The sequence below is a fragment of the Xenopus laevis genome, chromosome 4L (assembly GCF_017654675.1).
Source record: "Xenopus laevis strain J_2021 chromosome 4L, Xenopus_laevis_v10.1, whole genome shotgun sequence".
NCBI classification, from domain to species: domain Eukaryota; kingdom Metazoa; phylum Chordata; class Amphibia; order Anura; family Pipidae; genus Xenopus; species Xenopus laevis.
The window spans coordinates 71,798,277-71,822,392 of record NC_054377.1 but is presented as its reverse complement, the minus strand read 5'-3'; the positions used below and the strand labels follow the sequence as shown (position 1 = coordinate 71,822,392).

The 24,116-nt window shown below is 38.7% G+C and overlaps 1 protein-coding gene across 1 annotated transcript in view; it reads right to left on the bottom strand.

Annotated features, from left to right (window-relative positions):
• Positions 1-3,311: 3,311 nt before the first annotated feature.
• The window catches only part of syde2.L (synapse defective 1, Rho GTPase, homolog 2 L homeolog), a 46,902-nt gene continuing 26,097 nt past the window's right edge, over positions 3,312-24,116 (bottom strand). The window contains exons 3-7 of the mRNA XM_018258143.2: positions 21,701-22,797; positions 17,034-17,160; positions 8,766-8,947; positions 7,226-7,457; positions 3,312-4,630 (exon numbers count right to left, since the gene is read on the bottom strand). Of these exons, the coding sequence (XP_018113632.1) occupies positions 4,161-4,630; positions 7,226-7,457; positions 8,766-8,947; positions 17,034-17,160; positions 21,701-22,797 (2,108 nt within the window). The 3' untranslated portion in view covers positions 3,312-4,160. The remainder of the gene's footprint in view (positions 4,631-7,225; positions 7,458-8,765; positions 8,948-17,033; positions 17,161-21,700; positions 22,798-24,116) is intronic.

Genomic DNA, 24,116 nt, shown 5'->3' with positions numbered 1-24,116 from the left:
GACAATATATCTAGCCCCATGTCAGATTTCAAAATTAAATATCTCTTGAGAAACGGATTTCAGTGCAGAATTCTGCTGGAGCAGCACTATTAACTGATGCTTTTTGAAAATAACTCCCCCCCCCCCCATGACAGCTTTAATTAGAGCCTTTTTACAGCTACTATGTTTGGTATGACCAGTATGTGTATTGCTAAGCATGAAGCATGTGCACGGGTTACAGTAAGGGTTCTATACGGCTCTACATTACTCTGAACTCAACCACATTTTTCTTCAAGTTGTTCCCATGTTTGGTATGATGTTGCTATGGCTTGAGTGCTTGCTCAAGCTCCATGATTCTGAAGAATGCATAGGTAACAAAACAAATGCTTTGGCTTAGCCAAAAACCCAGGCCGCTCTTGGCTGAATGGAACGGCTCCTTTATACTATTAGCTTGGATTCACAACATAAAAACCAGACATTTGCTGCTGAACTTTATATTCACAAGTCAATATTTAAAACATATTTTATGTACATGGGGTACTCCTTGGAGTTTATTAGCCACTTTAATTATGTTGTCAAAGTATATTTAGATACTCCATATTAAAAAACATATCTATATAAAAAGGATATTTTAGGTATTGTATCTAGAAAATGATACACTTAAAGGAGAACTAAACCCTACAAATAAATGTGGCTAAAAATTCAATATTTTATATACTGAACCTATTGCACCAGACTAAAGTCTCAGCTTGTCAATAGCAGCAATGATCCAGGACTTCAAACTTATCACAGGGGGTCACCATCTTGGAAAGTATCTGCGACACTCACATGCTCAGTGGGCTCTGAGCAGCTGTTGAGAAGCTAAGCTTAGGGGTTGTCACTAATTATCAAGCAGAAAATGAGGTTGGTCTATAATATTAGCTGATGCTACAGGGCTGATTATTAAATTCTGATACTAGTTGCACTGGTTTCTGTGCTGCCGTGTAGTAATTATCTATACTAATGACTAATCAGTCTTATATTGTGACATTTCTATTCTATGTGTACTGTATATTGTGAGTTGGTCCCTAAGCTCAGTAAGTGACAGCAGCACAGAGCATGTGCTGTGAATCAGTAGAAAAGAAGATGGGGAGCTACTGGGGCATCTTTGGAGGAACAGATCTTTACTGCTAAAGGGCTGTGATTGCCTTGGGCTGGCACAAAAGCCTAAAACAATGTATAACATTTCTAGCTACTTCTTTAGTTAGGCTTTAGTTCTCCTGTAAGGGCTACATTTACAGAAATATTTTGCATATTCAGGCAATATGTCTATACCAGGGATCCCCAACCTTTTGAAGCCGTGAGCAACATTCAGAAGTAAAAGGAGTTGGGGAGCAACACTAGCATGAAAAATGTTCTTGGGGTGCCAAATAAGGGCTGTGATTGGCCATTTAGTAGCCCCTATGTGGATTGTCAGCCTACATTGAGGCTCTGTTTGGCAGTGCACCTGGTTTTTATACAACTAAAACTTGCCTCCAAGCCTGGAATACAAAAATAAGCTCCTGCTTTGAGGCCACTGGGAGCAACATCCAAGGGGTTGGAGAGCAACATGTTGCTCACGAGCTACTGGTTGGGGACCACTGGTCTATACTAAAGAACTAAAGGCAAACATACATTCTGTACCACAAAACACTTCCAGACATCATTACTATGAAAACTGTACAATTTCCATTTGCAATTTTGGGTCACCATAATAAAGCAAAGTGAAGCAGAAAGTGTTATCTTCCACTTTAAGTAACACAATGAAAGCGTTTTTATGTCATGGACATTGAGATATCCTGTAGCGTGACGTACCACCTGATGTGCTCCTGCATTTCCTATTGTGTAAAAGCGGTGATGCTGCCATATTGCTACTGCAGGGATGGGCAACCTGTAATCCTTAAAGGAGAACTATTGCAAAAATGAAAATTCAATATTAGCTTTCTCGTTCTAAAATAAGACATTTTTCTAATATAATCAAAAATTAGGACCCGTTTCTGAAATAATCAAGTGACTCTTCGCTCTCCTCCTCTCAGCATCTGTCTCTCTTCATTCTATCTGCATGCATAAGGAGTCTGATTTGAATGGCAGTGTAGTCTAATATAGACTTTGGGGGGTTCATTTTGCCTAGAAGATGTATTAATGACCAGAAATCTTGTTTCCCTACATGCAAGCTTTGTGCCTAAGTCAGTTATTGTGCTACATTTAGTTTGTGCTGGAGTCAGTTATTTGAGTGAGCGCTAATTATTGATGCGTGGGCCAGCCCGATGCCCGCGGCACCCACGAGTCAGGCCGACCTCGCACTCCTCTTCGTGGGTGGCGGGTGCAGGTTGAGCTCTTCTACTGCTCTCCCCGCCTGCCACCTTCCGGCTTTATTGCCACGCGCCTGATCGCCCCGCCCCTTTTGTGACGTCATTGGCGGGCGGGGTCTATAAAAGGACCTCCAAAGACGGATGCAGGCGGACGTGGGTTTTGGGAGGGCAGGTCCAGGTTTTAGCAGACCCGCACATCACTAGCGCCAATACATCTGCTATAGGGAGCCCCCTAAAAGATAAATAGTATCTAACTGTCAATGAATATCTGATACCCAACTCCTGCATGAAAACAAAATGAAGAGAAACAGATGCTTAGAGAGGGATTGTGTCGATAAATCTGATTACAACAGAAACAGGTCAGAATTTTAAATTGGTTATATTGAGAAAGTTTCTTATTTCAGTATTCTGAAGCTTAGCACCTTTAGCGCCTGATTCAATTGTACTCTACAGAGCTTAGGTGTCACACTTCATGATACTATGTAGGCCTGAATCTGAGCATTAGGTACCGATATATTGAGATAACAGTCATTCATAAATGTGATAGTCAGCCGAGCAGCTAGAAAAAGAAATCGTCTTGCCATATATTCAATATAAACTCAGGTGAAAGTGCACTTTGGCTATTATTGTACTCATTATTGTTTCTAAACAGTCTCTGTAGAAGAGAAAGTGTCATTACTTTGACATTGCAAGGAGAAATAATACATTCCTTTCTCACAGTCTGTACTGCCTGTGCTTTCAGGTACAATAAATAGTGTGTTCATAATAGAGAAGGCACTGAACAGCAATAGAGAATGGTACTCAATTACTGCTTCTCCATCAATGAGAGGAAACGACTGTGCTCCAAGTGCAGTTACATGTTGAAATGTGGGGTAGACAAAAAAAAAAAAAAAAATATATATATATATATATATATATATATATATATATATATATATATATATATATATATATATATATATATATATATATATATATATATATATATATATATATATATATATATATATATATATATATATATATATTTGACAACTGGCAGAAGACATGGTCTGCAAAATGTTAAATGTTTTTACACATCGCCTGCCATCTTCTCTTTTAAAACAACAACAACAAAATACAAAACAGGTACCCTAGATAATGTTTTTAAAATATCCTACCATTCATATAGTTTGCCAAAAGCACTCTGGAAATTGTGCTGTGCAGGAACGGTTTGTACATAAATTTAGAGTGTGCCGAGCCTAATGGCAATATGAAAAACTCTCTCAAATACGCAACCTGTCGCTACAATGTGTACGAGAATTACAAAAAATACAGTATGTATTAGAAAAATAAGATTTACATTATTGCATTTTTAAATAATTATTTATAGTGTTAATAATAAGAAATACGTTAACTTCCTCGCATCTGTACATGCATATTTTCACCCCTTCACTTTCAGGCCTGCAGCCGATTGCTCCACAATAAGCATGAGGCCTATTTACAGAGAAACATTCACCCCATCAGCTTTTGCACTGCAAAGAACTGAACAAAAGCCTACCTGTGCCGAATTCAACGTACCAAGTAGTGTTTCGTTGTCTAGCGTCCCATTGCATGTGTCTATAAAGACTCTCTGGCCTAACTGAATTCACAAGCTTAAGTGCACTGTAATGCATTACAACCAATGTACCGCAAAGCACAAAATTGAAATTTTGCTGTTGAAATTGTACACCCCAAAGGGTTAAGTTACATTTATTCTTCTAATAAGAAGAAAAAGTTCTAATAATAATATTAATAATGTCACGGAATGACGGCCAGATACTTATGGTTACTGCGGTATTCTCATCAGGAAGAAGTTGAAGGAGTGAGTTATTAATGAGCATTCTGTTTGTTCTTTTTAAGTTCCTGCTCCAAGTTTCCTAGCAACGTGTCAATGCTTTCTTGCAAGTCCTGCAGGTTCACATCTTGTTCCTCCGTTACATCCCCTTTCAATGATACAAAAGCTTTGAGTGAATGTTCTTTGGTTACCGGATAATGGCTCACATCTTCTACTTGGCTCCTGACAAAGTCTCCTCGGTTGCCTGTGTCTTCAGAAGGCACATCGTCATAATCCGCTTCCTCTTTTGGGCAAATGAAATAGCTCTCTCCACAGCTGCTCCAGTCTCCTGCATAGCGGTTGCTGGAAGGGCTATCTAGTCTGATGACCCTTGGCCTCAGCACTCCAGACATTTCACTGCTGCTTAAATTGAGCATCTGGGGACGAGGTTTCTTCCTGCGCAGACAAGGTTGCTGCTCAGCCAGGGTGCTGTTGGGAGCTGGTTCTTTGGCAGATGTATTCTTTACTGAAAAATGAATAAATATTTGTAAATATCTATACAATAATTGTGCATCATGTTAAAGGGGACCTGACACCCTAAAAATAATTCCAAATCATGTTAGTTAAGCAAAATAAACATTACTTACTATATATATATATATATATATATATATATATATATATATATATATATATATATATATATATATATATATATATATATATATATATATATATTATTTAAATATTGTTTCCTTCAGTTTTGGAATTACACAATCACAGAAAGCAAGCAGGCACCCTTTTGAGAACACGGTTATTGAGGCAAGTTTTGTATCACCACAAAATCTTGTGTATGTGGGTCCTAATGCCCATGTGCAGTGCCCTACACAATTATAGAGCACGAGGAGGGAGGGGGAGGTGAGGAGTGCAGGAAAATCTAGAAAGTTCTGAGTCGAAAGTGAAAGGAATTAACTGCTCCACCTCTATGCCTCAGGCATAGAGGCGGAGCAGACAATATATGACTAACAGCGAGTGCCAATGCACTCGCAAAGCTTCGATTTCTGAAATCGACGAAAGTTGCCTCACGAGGAAATATTCCAAAACTTTTTCCAATGGCAATAAAGAAAATCGCAGGTAGGAAAACATGAAACACTTTGTTTTTCAATGTCGCTCGAAGAGGTACAACATATTGCTGCAAGAGTTTTCCCACCGGCGATTTACTGATTGCCAATGGGAAAACATTTTTGGGATATTTGTTGCACAGATTTAATCCCAGACGACAAACCTCCCCATCTGCCATTACCCATAGTCTCACTAGAGAGGATCAGACACTATGGGCTGATCTAATCAGAAGGAAAAATAAAAGAAGTTTTATGATTATCTATAACTGACTAAGCCAGTTTAATAGTTCACTTAATCATCTGCATGTAAGTAGGTTGATAAATATTTAATATTAATAAAAGAAAAATGTGTGTATATATTAATATATAATACACAAGAGCCATGAATATCTTGTAAATTATATCCTTATAAACGGTGAGTTCTGATGTCATTTCTGTCACATGACTCACTGAAATGTGTGTATTATAATAAATAAAGTACCCCCAGTTGTAAAATATGAGGATATTACAAGTTACCTCGGAGTTCCATGACCTGTATAAAAACACTCGGCCTTCGGCCTCGTGTTTTTATATGGTCGTGAAACTCCTCGGTAACTTATAATATCCTTATATTTTACAAGAGGGGGTACTTTATTCATTATATATTATCTTTTTTCTAGTAAAGCTCTGGACTTTATCTAAGCATTCAGTCTTTTCAGACACAAGGGCACAGGCAATGTTTAATATCAAGTGCAATAAAGCAAGACAAAACACTCGCAATGTTTTACACATCTAGAGGTCAGTAAATCATTTCCAACATTACCAATGCAGAACCACACAATGTTAAACCTGTAAATCAGAAACCACTGCAAATATTATTATAAGTATTGGGGGAGAAGGGAGCCACCATTTGCAGGAAGGTAGTTTGTGTTTCCAGCAGCTCATGCCAACACGTTCCTTATAAGCATTGATATGTCTCAATGTATTACCTGTACCAGGGTTGCTAAATGCCTCTTCTTTATCAGCTTCCTATAGTAAATAGTACAAACTGTTTTATTTCATAATATACTTGGCAAAAACCCTGACTTTATCGGATTATCCAGCGCAGATCACAATCTCAAGAAACAACTTCAGGGACATCTGTCATACAGGTTTTAGTATTTTTGGATTCTGATCTTTTAGCAGCTTTGCAGTATAATTAATCCCTAAAAAATTTAGTTTTTCCCTCTTAAATTTCAAAAATTCATAAATAGGCACCTAAATGTGCCTTCATAGTACTAACTTAACTATGCAAACAAAAGTCTAGAGGGTAAATAGCCCCTAAGCCCATGTAGATGAATGGTGAGCAACATAAATATACCAAATACCTTTCACATGCCAATAGCCATGTGCAGTCAAAAACATGCCCCGCCAGGAGCCACTAAGAAGGGAATGTAGCAAGTGTTTTGTACTAAAGTTCATTTGCCTTTGTTTTCTAATTAAGTGAAGGCAATGATCAAAAACCAGCCGCAATTAGGTGCAGCGGAATTTCTACATTTTTTGCTTTAAATGTCAGATACTACAGTCCCACTTAAATATATATACACATGGCAGGCACAGTGAAAATACAATTAATGTATATTCCACAACACAACCACAGGGCAGATTTGTCAAAGGTTGAGACTTCATCACTCAATTCTGATAAAATCTGCCTTCAGGACAAAGGCACACACAACAAATCCTCCACTAGTGTTTTGCAGGCAGAGGGAGTATAGCAGATCTGCTGTAATAATTGAAATCACTGAAGGTAAAACCAATGCATCACAAAGTCACCCAAAGTTTCCTCCAGAGGCAACTTCTCTATATGGTGGAGGATCAGCTGTGTGTGCCCTTACCGATAAATGTCCGTTTTTCTGGACCAATGATAATTAAAGTAAACTAATATAATAATATGAAAAAAATGCAGTTATTTTTGTGTTTACCAAGATTATCACGTTGCATCTAGGCAATAACAAACAAAAGCTCAGTGCAAAATGGGGTACCTGGCCATAGCTGTAGTAGGTAGTGAAGGACCTCTATGTGTTTTTTGAAGTCCAGGGCACTAGCAAGTTCCTCGGAATCAATGAAGACTCTGTTGTTGTGACTGGACGTTTCTTGCCTCTGGCTCAGGAGAACTGGACCAAAACAAACTGCTAAGTTCTGGCAGGTCATCTTGTTTACTTCATGGTAAGAGGCAACCAGTTTCAAGTGGTCCAACAGCATCTTCAGTGTCGCCTGAACAAACAGATTAACATGTTATAAAAACACATTTTTAGGTTACAGTATACACATCCCTTCAGCTGACCTCTGCAGCCCCTGACACCTCCTTGCCATCAAGTTCCTTAATGGATGTTGCTCGTTGGATTCAACATCTGTACGACACACCTTTACTGATAAGCTATTGTGGTAGAACAGGTTCTAAAGGTGTAATTTATCAAAGGTCAAGTTGTGTTTTCCCTGCAAAAATTGACTTTCCAAGGGTAGTTTTCCTTCAAAATGTATTTGTTAAAAAAAATAAAAAACTCAGATTTTTCAGTTTTTTTTTTTTTTTTTTTTAAACTAAAACTTTAAACTTTTTGGAGATTTATTATACCCTGAAGCTGGAAATAGCTCAGATCCAAAATACTATTTACTTTTACTGTTTCGGAGATTAGACTTGCCAGTTGTCTGAGCTTAAAGGAGAAGGAAAGCTACGGAGGCATTTTATTGGAAATAGATTAGCTGCAATAGTGCAAGCTAGAATGCTATATTTATTCTGTAGAATGATTTACCATACCTGAGTAAAAAGCTCTAGAAACTCTCTGTTTGTTTAGGATAGGAGCTGCAGTATTAACATGGTGTGACATCACTTCCTGCCGGAGTCTCTCCCTGCTCTGGGCTCAGATTACAGCAGAGAAGGGAGGGCGGGGGAAGAGGAGCAAACTGAGCATGCTCTTGCCCAGGGCAATGAGGTTTAAGCTGAAGGCAGGAAGTCTAATACAGAAGCCCATGAGTACACAATAGAAGGAAAGAAATGCAGTGTTTCTTTTGACAGGGGACTCAGAGCAGCACTACTTTGGGGGTTTACTGGTATATTTAGATGGACCTTTCTGATAAGGCTTACTTAGTTTTAACCTTTCCTTCTCCTTTAAGGACCAACAATGTTCTGTGTCAGATACGCCACTCCATTTCCCAAGCCCTTTACCCACACAGCACTCAAAACTCTATTTAAGAAACACCTAGATCTCATGGCCAGTGACCTATCTCAAAAGGATCCAATGTCTATGGATTAATCTGGACGTATGAACACAGGGAGAGGAGTATCCTGAAAAGTTGCCCAATAACTTAAATTTTTATAAGGTGCTACATTTTTTAAAATCCTTTTTAGGTCAGGTTGGACTTTTAATGCATGCACTATTTCTATAACACATCTTGTGCTGGCCTTGGCCAGCTTTTCTGCTTGATTTCTGACAAGGATACATAAAATCCTGAGTACAGTCAAGTCAACAACCAACATGCTGAATAAGTAGATTTGCCTCAGTTTAGCCATACACGAGTTCTTACCTTCTCCACATCAGGCAGGCAGTCCAGTAGACCAACAGTGTTCTCAGAGTCCCTGGAGTCGTTCTCACAACCATTTGAAGTGATTTTCAAAGGTTTTTCAGCCATTGCCTTTAGGACAGCTTCATACAAATGCTTTGTAATAAGAGGGTAAGGCAGTTCTCTCAAATAATCCTTAAGCACTCCTATAATGGGGAAAAAACAAAAAACTATTTAAGAGAATGAAAGGCATTTTTCTATTTCAACAGTCATTCCTGCCTCTGATTCTCTCTTCTGCAAAGGATTTATTAAAAATGGATTTTAGACATTCATATTCTGAGGTTTTAGCATCTTGCTGCAACATTTGGTTTTGGTGCTGTTCTTGGTTCACAAGTGCTAAATCCAACAAAACAATGGTCAGCAGATCACTAAAGTGACTAGACTACTAAACAAATATGAACTTAATCCTTACTATACACTAGGAGGAATATTCCATAAAAAGGCATGGGTGTGACCCAAAACCTTAATGTGTCCTTATAATCAGTGTGGAAGCATAAAACATAATCTGCTAATACCCATGCTACTAAACAAGAATATTTGAGTGTCCAGTGATGTTTGTCTTCATCAATTTGTAACATTTATCATTGCAATAACTGAACCCCCGAATCCTTCGCAAAAGATTCCGCCGAATACCGTACAGAATCGTAATTTGCATATGCAAATTAGGGTTGGGAAGGGGAAAACATTTTTACTTCCTCGTTTTGAGACAAAAAGTCATGTGATTTCCCTTCCTGGCCCTAATTTGCATATGCAAATTAGGATTCGGATTGGCCGGGCAGAAGGATTCAGCCGAATCCAAATCCTGCTGAAAAAGGCCGCATCCCTACTAGTAAGACATTTTAATTATACAAGAGAGAACTGCAATTGCTACAAAAATACACAAAATAAATGCAGCTAGTGTTTGATAAACCATTTTCATGCAGTATCATAATTCTTTGGTGGGAGTATGACATATAGAAAGTTTTCTCTGCATCTACTAACCCACAGTAGTGATTGCGAATGCAGAACACACTGCTCTATTATTTTGAGCAAATCTGATTTGCTGTTATTGATAACAATTTTGTTGGATTAGCATGGTTCCCTTTAAACCTGTCGGATGCAGTGATATCAAGTTACTTAAACAAATAATGGTATAAATTCTATCCCCATGAAATTAGTCAGTTTTTTTTGGTATTTAAATACCTGTGATTGACCACATTGTGTGCTTCTTTAGTCAGGTGACTAGCTGAAAATGCCCTGGAGTATTTTAGAAAGATAAATATGCAGTGCTGAGAATTCTTCCCTATGTCATGTTTTGACATGAGAAAAGCGCCCACACACACACACACAGAAAAGAACACACACACCATCAGACAGGGACCCCCAAACCCTGTGCCCCAGCCGCAAAGACCCCTCTGGTCCTGCGCCTCAGCAGTGACCCCCATCTGGCTGCCCTGTGAGAATCTTTCTTCTTCTTCTCAAGCCCGTGACCGGGAGGAAGGTCGGGGGCAGAGGCAAGTTTCAATCGAATAAACAAGAGACCACACTGGCCAAACATTTTTTTGACAAACAATACAGAATAATATCACAATTATATTGGCAAATTTTGGAAAAGGTGGTGGTGAATAGCGGACAAAATTCAAAACAAAAACTGTACAACGCGAAAGCTACTCGATTTGGTTACTACAAACACAAATGCCAAGGGGACTAAATGAAGAGTTCAATTTATCTTGTTACTTATAACTCCATTGTTTACAATTAGTTACAATATATTCCTTTTCTAACATATCTTAATTGTAACATAATTATCTATGATGACAGCATTTTGTTTCCACGCTTGCCTAAATGATTTCCAATGTATCCCTTTACCTTTCAGATAACTTCTGAAAACGAATTTACTTCAAGGGAAAGGTAAAGTTATTAATAGGGAAAGTATACATTTACCAGCTTTATGTATATATTTTCTGTCTGTATTCCTGTTTCTTTTTTTTCACATGGATTTGTTTTGTCTCAAAAAATTGACTTTATAAGGAGACATCTTAGAAAAATTGACTATTAATTTAAATGGACTACCCATGTGTCAAGAATGAGTTTATTGTCATTTCGTCCATATACGTTTGTACTGTACACAGTGAAACGAAAAAACATTCCTCTAGGACCATGGTGCTACACACAACATAGATGTACAACAGACAAAAAGTGCAAGTGCAAAAATATGCAACTCCTGCAAAACAGGACAGCACAGTGCAGGGACAGTGCACACTCAACAGATGTAATATGTTAAGTAAATAATGCTAAATGTCAGACATGTTGGGTGTATCATGGTGATATGATAGTAGTAAGAACATGATAAAGAACATGATAAAGTGCAGATGTGCTCATAGAGAAGAATTATATCCAATGGCTATTTATTTATACAATGGCATACAGTGGCTGTGTAACGTTGTGGTATATAGTAAGGTCACATGGAGCGTGTGTGTGAGAGAGATCTGTCCAGTCCCTGAGAATTCAGGAGCCTTATGGCTTGGGTCTGGTAGTGAGGGCCCTAATGCTTCGGTACCTTTTTCCAGATGGCAGGAGTGTGAGAGGTGTGTTGGATCAGCCACAATGCTGTATTTGGACTTTCCTCAGATTTTTTTGAAAACTTTTTTTGTAAGTTTTTTTTGCCTTTGGTGGGAGGGCCTTTAGACTATTTAAGGGCTGTGATTACTGTCTGCCACATCACCGGACAAAGGGGCCAGCCCCCGAAACACTGTGTATTGCTTGACACATTAATCCCCTTTTGCATTCATGCATTGGAACCATTCATTTCTATGTGCCGGTTCCTCGTTTGTGGTTTCCGGTGGATCCATGGGAGGGCCGTCTCCCTAGAGGACTGAGTCCCGGATACCTGGATTATAGAGGGCCTGGGAGTGATTGCGGATTTTACTTTGACGAAGTTTCAGGCGGGGAGAAGGTCTGGGCCAATAGGCTTATCAATTTTTTCCTGGTGCCGCGGTCCAACCCTCTGGTTAGCTCCATAATTTTCACACTGGCATATCTGATTATCAGTTTTGTAAATGTAATTACCATCATTGTGTTGGTGTTATCATCTCACAGAGATGTTTCATTTCCCAGAATCTAGGTATTTGCTGCCATGTTATCAATGTTCTTATACATCTAAAAAGCTACAGAGGCCTCTGTTTTAAAGGGGTAGTTTACTTTTAAACTTTTAACCAATTCTTAGCAACTTTTCAACTGGTCTTTATTTTTTAAGTTTTTGAATTATTTGCATTCTTCTTCTAACTCTTTCCAGCTTTCAAATGTGGGTCCTTGACCCCATCAAAATAAGACAAATGTCCTGTAAGACTGCACATTTATTTGTTATTGCTACTTATTAATCTCCTTTCTATTCAGACCCTCTACTGTTCATATTTAAATCTCTTATTCAATTCAATGCATGGTTGCTAGGGTAATGTGGACCCTAGCAACCAGATTGCAGAAATTGCAAACTGAAGAGCTGCTGAATAAAAAGCTAAATAACCCAAAAACCACAAATAAAAAATGAAAGCCAACTGCTTTGGATGGGATTGTAGATTTAAAATTATTTTCCCTTTCTCTGTAATAATAAAACAATACCTTATACTTTGTAGAAAATTCAGTATTTTAAAAAAAATTTGTATAAGTTCTATGCTCAAAGCTGCATGAAGCCATATTGGTGGCAAAAAAATCCTATTTATTATTTATTTCATGTTTAAATGATTTTTAGCAGACTTAAGGTACGGTGACCCCAATTACAAAAAAAGGTCCCTTAGGTCTTAAGCATTCAGTATAATAGATCTTTTAGCTGTATAAATTGTCCTAAATATATTGATTCATTCAACTGAAGAGACCGAGAAGAGGACCAAATGAATTCAGTAAGCAAAACATCTGGCGATAACAATTAGCCAGACGTTTGGAAGGGAATGTGCTGAGGGACCCACAGAGGAAGAGGATGAGAGAAGCTTCTACTAGCAAGATGTCATCCCCATTTAGAGAGCGACCTGAAGAGGAGAACAACAGGATATACTGGCAGACGGATTCCATGAATCAGTAAACATCTGGATGTGAGACGTACAACATGTGTGCTGCATCAGGCAGCCAAACAATATGCCCCAGTGATCAGTAAGAAGGCTTTGCTAGCACCTGTTTTAGTGGCCAAAATAGAGAAAATCTGGCATTTCTTTATGTGGCCTTGCTTGCAGCAGCCTCCATGCCAGGGTGGGATGAACAAAAGTGCATAATGCCTGATGATTCAATATTTGTTATGGGGGGGGGGGTTGTGCAGCAGAACTTTACATTTCATTTAGCAGCTCCGGCCGCTCTGAGCAACGGATGATAGTTGCCAAGAAACTAATTTACTTGCAGGAAGTCAATCTATTGGAAAGGCCTTTATTTCTCTTGCTGGAGTATGACTGCCAAATAAAAACTGCTAATCCCCAAAAGCATGACAGAAATACCATCTGTGTTTGTTCTTAACAAAGCAGGGCTTGTTCCAAAAGTCAGAATGGCTGCTCAGGGGCTTTGCCTGGGAGCCGACTCTAAACCTGCATCCTTAAAAAGCCTTTGCATGATGGCAGTCTCCTCACAGCCAGTTTGGGACTTCAGTTTTGCTTAGCCTGGAACACTGCACTGACTCTCCCCAAAGTACTTTGGGGATTTAACAAATTTTTATAAAATATAATTCCTATGGGAAGAAAAGACCAACTGCATCAACGCCTAGTTTACCTCTGCTCTTATTTCAACAAGGCCTTAAATTTGGGTAAGCAACACTATGAGGGTTATTTATTAAAGTCTGAATGCCAAAGAAAATCGATAAATTTGAGTTTTTACACTATAAGATCCGAATTTTTTGTGATTTATTATACCCTGAGAATGGAAAAACTCCAAATTTTAAAACCTGGCATCTCAGGCCTAACAAGGTTGTATATAAGTCAATGGGAGAAGTCCTGAAGATCATGCACTGGGTTTCGTGCAAAAAATCCGAAGATTTTGTGGTTTTCGGGGCAAAAATCCGAAAATAACATAGGAGTTTTTGGGAGGAAAGTCAAAAAAAAATTGTACGATTCGACATTTCGTATGATTTTCACAATTTTTTCGGGAAAATTTATAAATAAGAGGAAACAACAGTATGGATTTGGTTGGAGTATATTTCAGAACAAAATGAGATAAATTCGGATTTTGGTAAATAACCACCTATGACTGGGTTTCCAACAACCATTATATCAATAATAAAGCAAATACAGTATCATGCTGGAATATATCTGAGCTGGAGCTTTTATGCTTTGCATTCTTAGCACCAGTTCTGTTGAAGTCATCAACCAGCCAATCCATTATTTGCATAAGTGATTTACTAACGCTAAATCCTACAAAAAAAATCAGTAATTTCACAAAAGACTCGGCACAAGTGGAAATTCAGTTCCTAGCTGCTTATTTTTGGGTTTCCTTGGTGGCTGGTAAGCCTTATTCATGCAAAAGATTTTCTTAAACGTAGAATAAACATATAAGACAAGCCCCAAGGCTTAAACTGCTGGACTGGGCGATTCAACATTTGTTCCAAGAATGTCTACGACATCAAATACATTCTCCACAATATTCAAGATGGACTTCCAGTAGAACAAACAGGCATCATCATAATAATTGGCCTTTAGTCTGGGCCACCAGCCCCACAGTTTTGAAACCACATAAGACATTGTGCAGTTTAAATGACATTACCCACATAAGGCTTAGAAATACCAAGGCTTAGAAATACCTGTACACCTCTCAGATATAACTATGGAGGAATTTATTTTAAATCTACACTGTACGTAAATGATGCAATTGCATTTCATGGAAAATTACTCAATTTGTAAGAATTTACGTTACTAAACAAGTGACGCACAAAGCAAGCTCTTCCATTCTTCAATCTCTATTAAAAATGACTTTTGAGGGGGACTTGGTTAAGGATGGAGTGGTTCGCCCCAGGACCGAAAATAAACATGTCCAAATCCAGGAGCCTCTCCCCTGGTTCTCCTATTTCCAGCTGAGACAAGCCACCAATACCCAATTTCAAGGGAAGACTATGAACCCTACAACCTCTAAGATAGAAACTTGTCACCAGGCTATAATCACTTCTCCTAGCTACCATTAAACCTCCATTTAACACAGTGGCCTTGAGTAGAGACATCCCAGAGCTGGAGGATGGGGACTGGGACAACTGACAGGGCCTATGACTACCTCCGCTCAACCAGATAGACTGATCCAATTCAAAATCCTACATAGACTCCACTTAACCCCAACTAGGCTGTTCCATATGAACAGACTCGACTCAACACAGTGTCCCAAGTGTAGGGCCTCAGAGGCATATTATCTATACCTCATCTGGTCATGCCCCCCCAATCCTAGCCTTCTGGTCCCAGGTTCTCAACTACATTCAGGATAAAATAGCACCACCTAAACTTATAACCCCTAAGGTATGCATTATTGGTGTAATAGATGAGGTCACCAAAAGGGCAGCCACGAGGATACTTTTTTTGTACACTACTATTCTATGCCAGGAAATGTACCCTTCTAAATTGGATGTCCCCCCAATCACCCACATTTAATGGCTGGTTGAACTTGCTAAAAACAACACTCCCCTTATACAATTCACCTACACTGCAAGGGGTTGTCCCCAAAAATATGATCTGGTGTGGCGAGACTGGCTGGAAGCCACAGAGGAGCCTTAATGTCAGAGATGACAAGCTGGCAGTGGCATAGCTATTCATACTACTTGTTCAAGTGGTCTAGGGGTAACAGATACAGAATCATAACTGAATCAAAATGTATATGAATGCATAGGACTCAAACATATTATATGCTTATGCTGTACTGTGATAACTGCAATAAGATGGAACCATGAACAATGTAATGTTTGTTTGTTTATTGTTATAAAATGCAAAATAAAACCGTTAAAAAAAATAAATAAAAATACGACTTTTGCCATGTAAATCCCTTGCTAAAGAAGCAGGTTAAGATTCCCAGAATGACCTATGCCTCCTGGTAATCCTTTGTGCAGACCTCTGCTAAATTTGCCCTGTTAGAGGTCATGGTTATTTTACGTATTTAAGCTTCTTCGATCCTCACTGCCAGGTCACTTCTACACTCGCCTCCCCACAACTACTCTGTGCGCCAAATAAATTTAGACAGCAAGCGAAAAGTGGTATCCACTTCATTAATTCCTCATTTTTCGGAGTCAGTGAGCTGTTAAGTGTATGACATGCTTTACTTACAATCAAATTCACATGGATGAAAGCAGACATGATGCAACACCAGAGCTATGAACCCCATACCAAAACCAAAAGCGGACTTTGTATTCACCCACTGGAGCATTCCTGCACATGAAATCTAGAGCAAGCTATGAACATATACAGCTGCAAGAAAAACACTCCGCACATCCACTTTAGTTGAAATTATATCTCTTATTACATTATTTTAAATGCATGGAGGAAATTAACAACAACCACATTTCAGGCAGTCCTCAGTAGCTCATAAATCTCAATAGTGATCTTAAAAAAAAAAAAAAAAAAAAAACCCACAAAAGCATTGATGAGAAAAAATAACAAACATGGCTTTAGATACATGGTTGTAAGGAAAGGAAAATATATGGAAAAAAACAACCCAAAGATGGGCAGTCGTACTGCCATATTATTTCTAAAAATGATTTTAAGGAGTTATTTACCTTAAAATAAATTGTTACTATTATATAGGCAGCACTATTATTTTTTTTTTGTTTTGCAATTTTTAAAATATGTACAATTTTTTTCTGCATCCTTTAGGAACATGGAATATGTGGTTCATAATAATGTTATACTTTACTTATTATTGAAGTCATAAAAATAAAGCAGTGAGCAACAAAGTATTTTGGAGACAGACCTATGCAAGGACACAAAAATAGTGTTGAAGTACTTCTAAGAAATGAGTGTTCAATAATGTAAGGAAGTAAAGCAATAAAATATATAATTGAGCGCTCAATAGCCTAAGCAGCTAAAGCCTCTTGGGCATTAATGGATGGAAACAGTGAAGGATAAAGTATTGTAAAAAGCAGGAGAACAATGATGAAATCATAGCTTATATCAGACTTATCTTCTAGCAAAAAAAAAAAAAAAAACAATCAGGGGATTTAAAATTGAGGTTATACTATATTATAAAAAAATTATAAATTCCAGGAAAATTGTTACAGTACATTTAGCTAGTTGAGATAGTTGCAGCAGTTACCTGTTATAACATTGATATCTGGATACTGGGACTCACACAGGCCAACAGATTTGCTGTCTCTTTCAAAAGCCTCCCGAAGTTCTTTCTTCACAGCAGCAGAACCACACAAACGATACAATCCCACAACCTGCAATGCAGAGGAAGCATGGTAGAATGCTATTATAGCACAATAGCAAATAAACAACCTTTCTGATTTTCCAAAAAAATAAATATGCAAAACGGTATGCTAAAATGATATGTATTATAGATGAATACAAGCAACAGAAAGAATTGTGTACACAATTGTTAGGAATCCCAACTGGTGGCCCAGTGACCACATGCAGCCTCAGGCCACCAGGCCTTTTTCTCTACTGGTTGAAATTGAAGAAAGGTGAAGAAACGACATGAAAATATACATTCTGCCCAGCTGCGTCTGCCAAGTCAGTGATGCTGGGACAGAAGGAAGTGCAGATACACTGGTGGAAAATATGCCTGATGGGCCTAAAGTTGGCCATAGATGTGCAGATGTAGCCTTATGTTGGATAAACGATCGTGCGGTGTAATCTCCCAACCTACCACGAACTATTCAGATTAAAAAAAAAATAGTAAAAATAACAAATCAGACGATGTTCTGGCCATTAAGTGACAGACGGCAATCATATGAAACTTATGTCCGACAAATAGTAGTGACACCCATTGATATCATCAGAAATCATACGAAACGAAGATTTTGTCTATGGCCAGCTTAAGGCTTATGGTACACTCTGCTGCAGAGAAAATGCCGATACTGTCCACTAAGAGTATTGCCATGGAACAGGTGTAGTTTTGAGGATATAATGGATGAATTTACACAAACCTCAGAAATCTTGATTTTTTTCTCTCTTTTCTGTGTGAAGTGCTATTTTTTTTTTTATCTTGCAGCTCAATTACATAGTACAGGTATAGGATCAGTTATCTGGAAACCCATTATCCAGAAAGCTCCGAATTACTGAAAACCCATCTCCCATAGACACCAATATAACCAAATAATCCAAATATTTAAAAAGGATTCCCTTTTTCTATGTAATAATAAAACAGTACCTTGTACTTGATCCAAACTAAGATATAATTAATCCTTATTGGAAGCAAAATCAGCCTATTGGGTTTATTTAAAGTTTACATGATTTTCTAGTAGACTTTTGGTACGAAGTTCCAAATTATCCGGAAAACTCCAGGTCCCGAGCTGGATAACAGGTCCCATACCTGGACATAGGGTAACCTACAGTGTGTCTAGTACATAATTTAACGGAAATGGGCCTGCTAATCTATTCTGTGCTTATACTACTTTTCCAGCTAGACCCTCTAAACGGTGTTCTGCCTGCAGCTCTATACAACAGCCCTTTGTTATCCATTTAAACTATAGCAAGTCTTTATCCTAATGTTAATCTTACAAGCCAATATACAAAATAAATGCCACTAAACTCCAAGCATAATGGAGTACGTGTATTAGGCAAACGTGGGGTTGTGTTATAGACGGTAAACGGTTTTACTAAAATGGAGTAGGGATCAATATGTGACCAATAATGAAACAGCTTGTTAATGTGTGATTATAGGGTAAAGAGAACAAATGGTGGGCTGTCACCCCTGCAATAATATATGTTAACGGGAGCATTCATTTTGAGCTAACTTTTAGTTAGCTAACATTTTGTATTATTTGTGGTTTTTAAGTTATTAAGCTTTTTATTCATCAGCTCTTCAGTTTGCAATTTCAGCAATCTTGTTGCTAGGGTCTCAAACTACTTGATTTGAATAAGAGAGTGTAATATGAATAGGAGATTACATGAATAAAAAGAGAATAGATGAAAAGTAGCAATAAGAATAAATGTGTTGCCTTAGAGAGCATTTGTTTTTAGATGGGGTCAGTGACCCCTATTTGAAAGCTGGAAAGAGTTGGAAGAAGCCAATAATTCAGAGCTGTGAAGTTGGAAGTAATCTTGTGTATCTGAAGTCAGAGTCGCCCTGAAGGGGGCCATGGTGGTCATAAGACCCCATATAAGTAAAATTCTCATTTCTTCCTTTGTAGTTGAACTTGCATGCGGATCTACATGAAGATGAAATGCAACTTTTTTTTTTCCACTGGAGAGCTATTAGTGTCATTCCTTTCAATTCTTGATGTTATACTTCCCTAATATTTATATTTACAAGTGTGTACATGTGAAGCATAACACTACCCTTTTCAAAGGCCTTTCCTCTGGTAGAAGGATCCATCATCATCCGTAGGACCGAAAAGTTCCATGGCCAAAATAAAGGCATAAGAACACACACCAACTATTTTAGGTAATAGAACTGAGAGCACACCCAGTATTTAAATACAGGTTTCGCAGAGTAGAGTCCTGCAGCGGGTCGGGTTCCTGCGGGTTACCCTCAAAAACCTGTGGTACCCTGCGGGTTGCGGGTGGAAGTTCCAAGTACGGGTATAGACGTGGGTCGGCGGTTCAGACTTCGGGTCTTCTCAATAGCGATTTTTACTCCTTTTTTCTGACCACGCCTACTTCCGATGAGGTCACTTCCGGTTTAAAATGACAGCACTTACTGGTTTACTCTTTTTTTTCTGATCACGCCTACGTCTGATGATGTCACTTCCAGTTTACAATGACAGCACGTCTTGATTTTTGATGGTCAGTGGGTCCGGGTTGCGGATAAGGTACTTGCGGGTCGGGTAGCGGGTCCAAGCGGGTAAGAATGCGGGTCCAGGTTGCCGATTGCAGGAACAGGTCGGGTACAGGTTCCAAAAAATGGACCCGCGCAGGACTCATCAATCAAGTGACATCACTGAACTGACCATTGCACATGGCCTTTGTGCTTACAGTTTTGGCCTGGTTATAGCAGCTGATGAAAGTTTCTTTCCACCATTTATTCGTTAGACATGAAATATCCCTTTCTCAAATAAAATGAAATGTTGTTCTCATTATGCTTCTGTAAACATCCTGTCTCTGTGATTTTTCTTACTTTATCCCGAGCAGCATTATAGCTAACCCATACTTGGCTACAACACACAAACTAAAAATAAATAAAAACACAGGTTTGAAACATTGCAGATGTTTATATGGACTTTGAGCCCACAGAGCTCTCAATCACATATCAAGAGAAAGACACATGTGCCATCTGGTAACTAAGGAACACATGCCAAAAGGTTCAGAATCAAACAAACAGACATCTGTTCACAAGATGTGCAAATATTTGCATACACTGTCACTGTTTGTCATTTACCATCCACACCTGGCACGTGTTAAATGAAGAATCATAATTAATAACATGCACAAAACAACACGGGTCCCTTGTCTGTAGTGTTCAACAGAAAGGCAAATAAGCCAAGGCATTGTGATCACTCATTTATTTTTATATGGATCAAATAAGCTAATCTGAGTAAGTACCTCACCTGAACAAGTAAATTGCTCTGGTTTGCTGCATAGGTGTAAATTTGCCCAGTGTGAGCCCCCATGCAAAGTAACTTCGAAAAGGAGGTAGAAAGTGCTTTCAGTTTATGAAACATGCTCCTCATTTAAATGAATCACATGCATTTAAAAGGTAGCTAATCCCTCCTTGAAATATGCTCTACAGAACTAAATCTCATTTACAAGCAGCATTGTCACTAAGCAGCTTTCCCTTTTTTCCCCCATCACTGCCTGCCACCTCTTATCCCTCCCTTTAAAGGGGTTTCTCACCTTCAACCAGTTGTTTTCAGATAGATCACCAGAAATAATAACTTTTTCCAATTACATTATATTTTCTATTTTTCTAAAATTGAAGTGTAAAGTGTCATTTTTTACATGCTAAAGCAGCTCTGGGAGGGGGGGGGGGTCGCCAACCCTGTAAACTGTTCTAAATTGATACATTAGTTAATACATTTCTTATCTTTGAACCTGCTGAGCAACATCCCTGAATTGCATTACAGGCAGCTGTTAGAATTGATACAATAGAGAAAAAAAAGTCTATTTCTGGGTAACAATCTGAAAACAACTGAACTGAAAAAAGTGTATAGTGAACAACCCCTTTAAATGCTTCTGTCTTGGTGCATGTGTTTTGGCGACAGCAGGAGTCCTATTATTTTGCATACACAGGTAAGGGACCTGTTCTCTAGAATGCTTGGGACCGGAGGTACCCTGGATAACGGATCTTTCCGTAATTTGGATCTTCATACCTTATGTCTACTAGAAAATCATGGCAATATTAAAAAGAACCAATAGATAGGTTTTGCTTCCAATAAGAATTAATTATATATTAGCATGGATCAAGTACAAGGTAATGTTTTATTATTACAGAGAAAAAGGGAATATTTATTTAAAATTTGGATTATCTAGAAAAATTGAGTCTACGGGAGACAGGCATTCTGTATTTTGGAGCTTTCTGGATAATGGATGCCATACCTGTGTCTGTTTTTGATAACATGCAGGCCATCTTCTATAATTAGCCCGTCTGCAGCTACTATTATCAAACAGTTAGTTGAGCATTTCTATGTCTGTGGAGCCACTTGTACAGTATTGTTTTTAACCCAATGCATTAGGGTCTAACACCTATGGATGGTACATATTAAGCAGATCCACAAAGATGCTGAGCCAGAGCTAAGGGAACCCAAGATGGCCAAAGAGTCATAGAATATAGGGAACTGTAAATAAGAGTAAGAGAGACAGCAAGAGATCATATATTACCTGGCATCCCCTCTGTTCAATCTCTTTAATGCACTTGTCCATCAGCAGCGGTACCATGAGCCCAGCATTTTCTTTATCAACAACTTTTTTAGCCTCGACACCAAATACAACAGGCTCCCGATCCACTCCTGGGCGGTCCAAGGAATTTTCCCATTGTTCCATCAAATTCAGCTTCACATAGATGAGCCCTCTGGGCTCCAGTTTAACAGCTAGCTGATGTGTCTTTGTCACTCTAAAAAGTGCAGGGAGCACAACAGTTCCATGGCAGCAAACTCTGTTTTTACGAGGTGCTGGATCCCAACTAAACACGACTAGCTTTAAGTGCTGTGCATTTTCAAGTTCAATGTTAAACGTGTGATCCATATCTAAGAAAGCTGTCCTGCATGTAAGAAGAGCAGTTCTTGCTTTATTTACTGAATCAACCTGGATTGCGCAAAATACATCTTTCGAGTCTATTCTTGGAGGTTTCAAATCCTCTGCTCCATAAAAATGAAGACTCATGAGTCCTGATATATACTGAAAACACTTCGGCTGATCCGAAAAGCTATAATGCCGAAATGCATCAATGTCTATGTCAGGTTTTGTGTTACCGCCTGCAAGTGCTTCTTTTCCCTTTGTGGCCCTATTGTCTGCTCCGTGTTTACCTGACTTTGCTATAAGCTCAGGGGAGTCACCATCGCTGAGGTATCCCCCTTTGCTTGAGGATTTGGAGCTCCCAGAGCTTTTCTTCTTGTAGCTTTGCTGGGATGACACACTGCTATCAAGGTGGTATCGGCTAATGACATTCCTACTGGCAGCAGCTGTTGCGTTTCCCGAGGAAGATAAGGATGCTGTACGGCTTATATTTTGGCAGTTACTTTTTGACGCAGAAGGGGCATGGTCTGCATTTGATGTCCCTTTGATGCTCCTCTTTCTGCTAAGTTCTGGTAGCTTCTTCATCTTCATGGACAGCTTCCTGACAGTCCTTGGGGATTTAATTTTATCGGGAAATGACCAATTAATACTTCCCCCCTTTTTGGAAGGGTTTGGACTAGATGGAGGCGAAAATTCTGCTGCTGTAGAAGAAATGGCCTTGATGGGGCTCTGGACACCAGTACCTTAAAGAAAATAAAAAATAATCAGTATTTATATGGCGGGAGGGGGGGGGATAAATATAAATATCTTCTTTAACCCGTTTACAAACAAGAAAATATCTAAAGTTAATGTTTGTATGATAGGATGTTTCCATGTGACCATGGTTAAGTGGACTCTTGTGTAGGAAATATCCGGAAATGCATTAACTGAATTTTAATGTAACCGCTTGCAACAATGAAGTACACAGCCACACTCAATTAAAGCCAGGCTACAGCACTACATGTGAATAACCAACCTAGAACTGCTTATACGGTCAGCTTAGCTACCAGCAAAACATTAATTGTTTTGAAAAAAAGTACAGGGAATACTCAGACAAATTGGTATACACATGACACTAATACATTTGTAAGTGTAATGGGAGCTTGTTCATTTAGATATTCATTTTCTTGAAAGGCCCATCTAAAAAACTATAGAGGTTCTATATTATATCTAATGTAAGATGAAGAAACCCTTTTAATTAATCCTACTGCATCTGTCAACCTTCCTCCCATCAAGAGCGGACACTTGCTAGGAAGTTACAAACCCTTATCTGTCATCTGGGCAATGGGCCATCCAGTTTTCTCCCCAGATCATTTTAACTGAGCGCATCACCCGTCTTCGCTCTGCCCCCACACATCAAATGCATAAAAGAAATTTTAATACAGAAGCTGTTAGGACTGTGTGCTGTCCTATTGGCATTAGTAAAAACGAGTATTTAGAACTGTAGAGGTTGGGGAGGTGTGTATTTATTATTCTCCCCCAACTGACCCATTTTATTCCCAGTGTTCTGGTAGAGCAGGGATCCCCAACCTTTTGAACCCATGAGCAACATTCATAAGTAAAAGGAGTTGGGGAGCAACACTAGCATGAAAAATGTTCTTGTGGTGCCAAATAAGTGCTGTGATTGGCCATTTGGCAGCCCCTTTGTGGATTGTCAGCCTACATTGAGGCTCTATTTGGCAGTACACTGGTTTTTTTACAACCAAAACTTGCCTCCAAGCCTGGAATTTAGAAATAAGCCCCTGCTTTGAGGCCACTCGGAGCAACATCAAAGGGGTTGGAGAGCAACATGTTGCTCACGAGCTACTGGTTGGGGATCACTGTGGTAGAGGATGTAATCTTAGAGTATACCACCTGCTCACCCTTTGCAAAAAGCTTATTTGGATTTTAGTATAACAAACGTTGCAGCTTAGTATTACAGCCTGTGAGAAATAAGACAAAATAACACATTGCAAGAGGTCATTAGTAACACACAAACAGAAGCATATGGATGTCCAAGCACAAATCAGTCATTTTAACTACT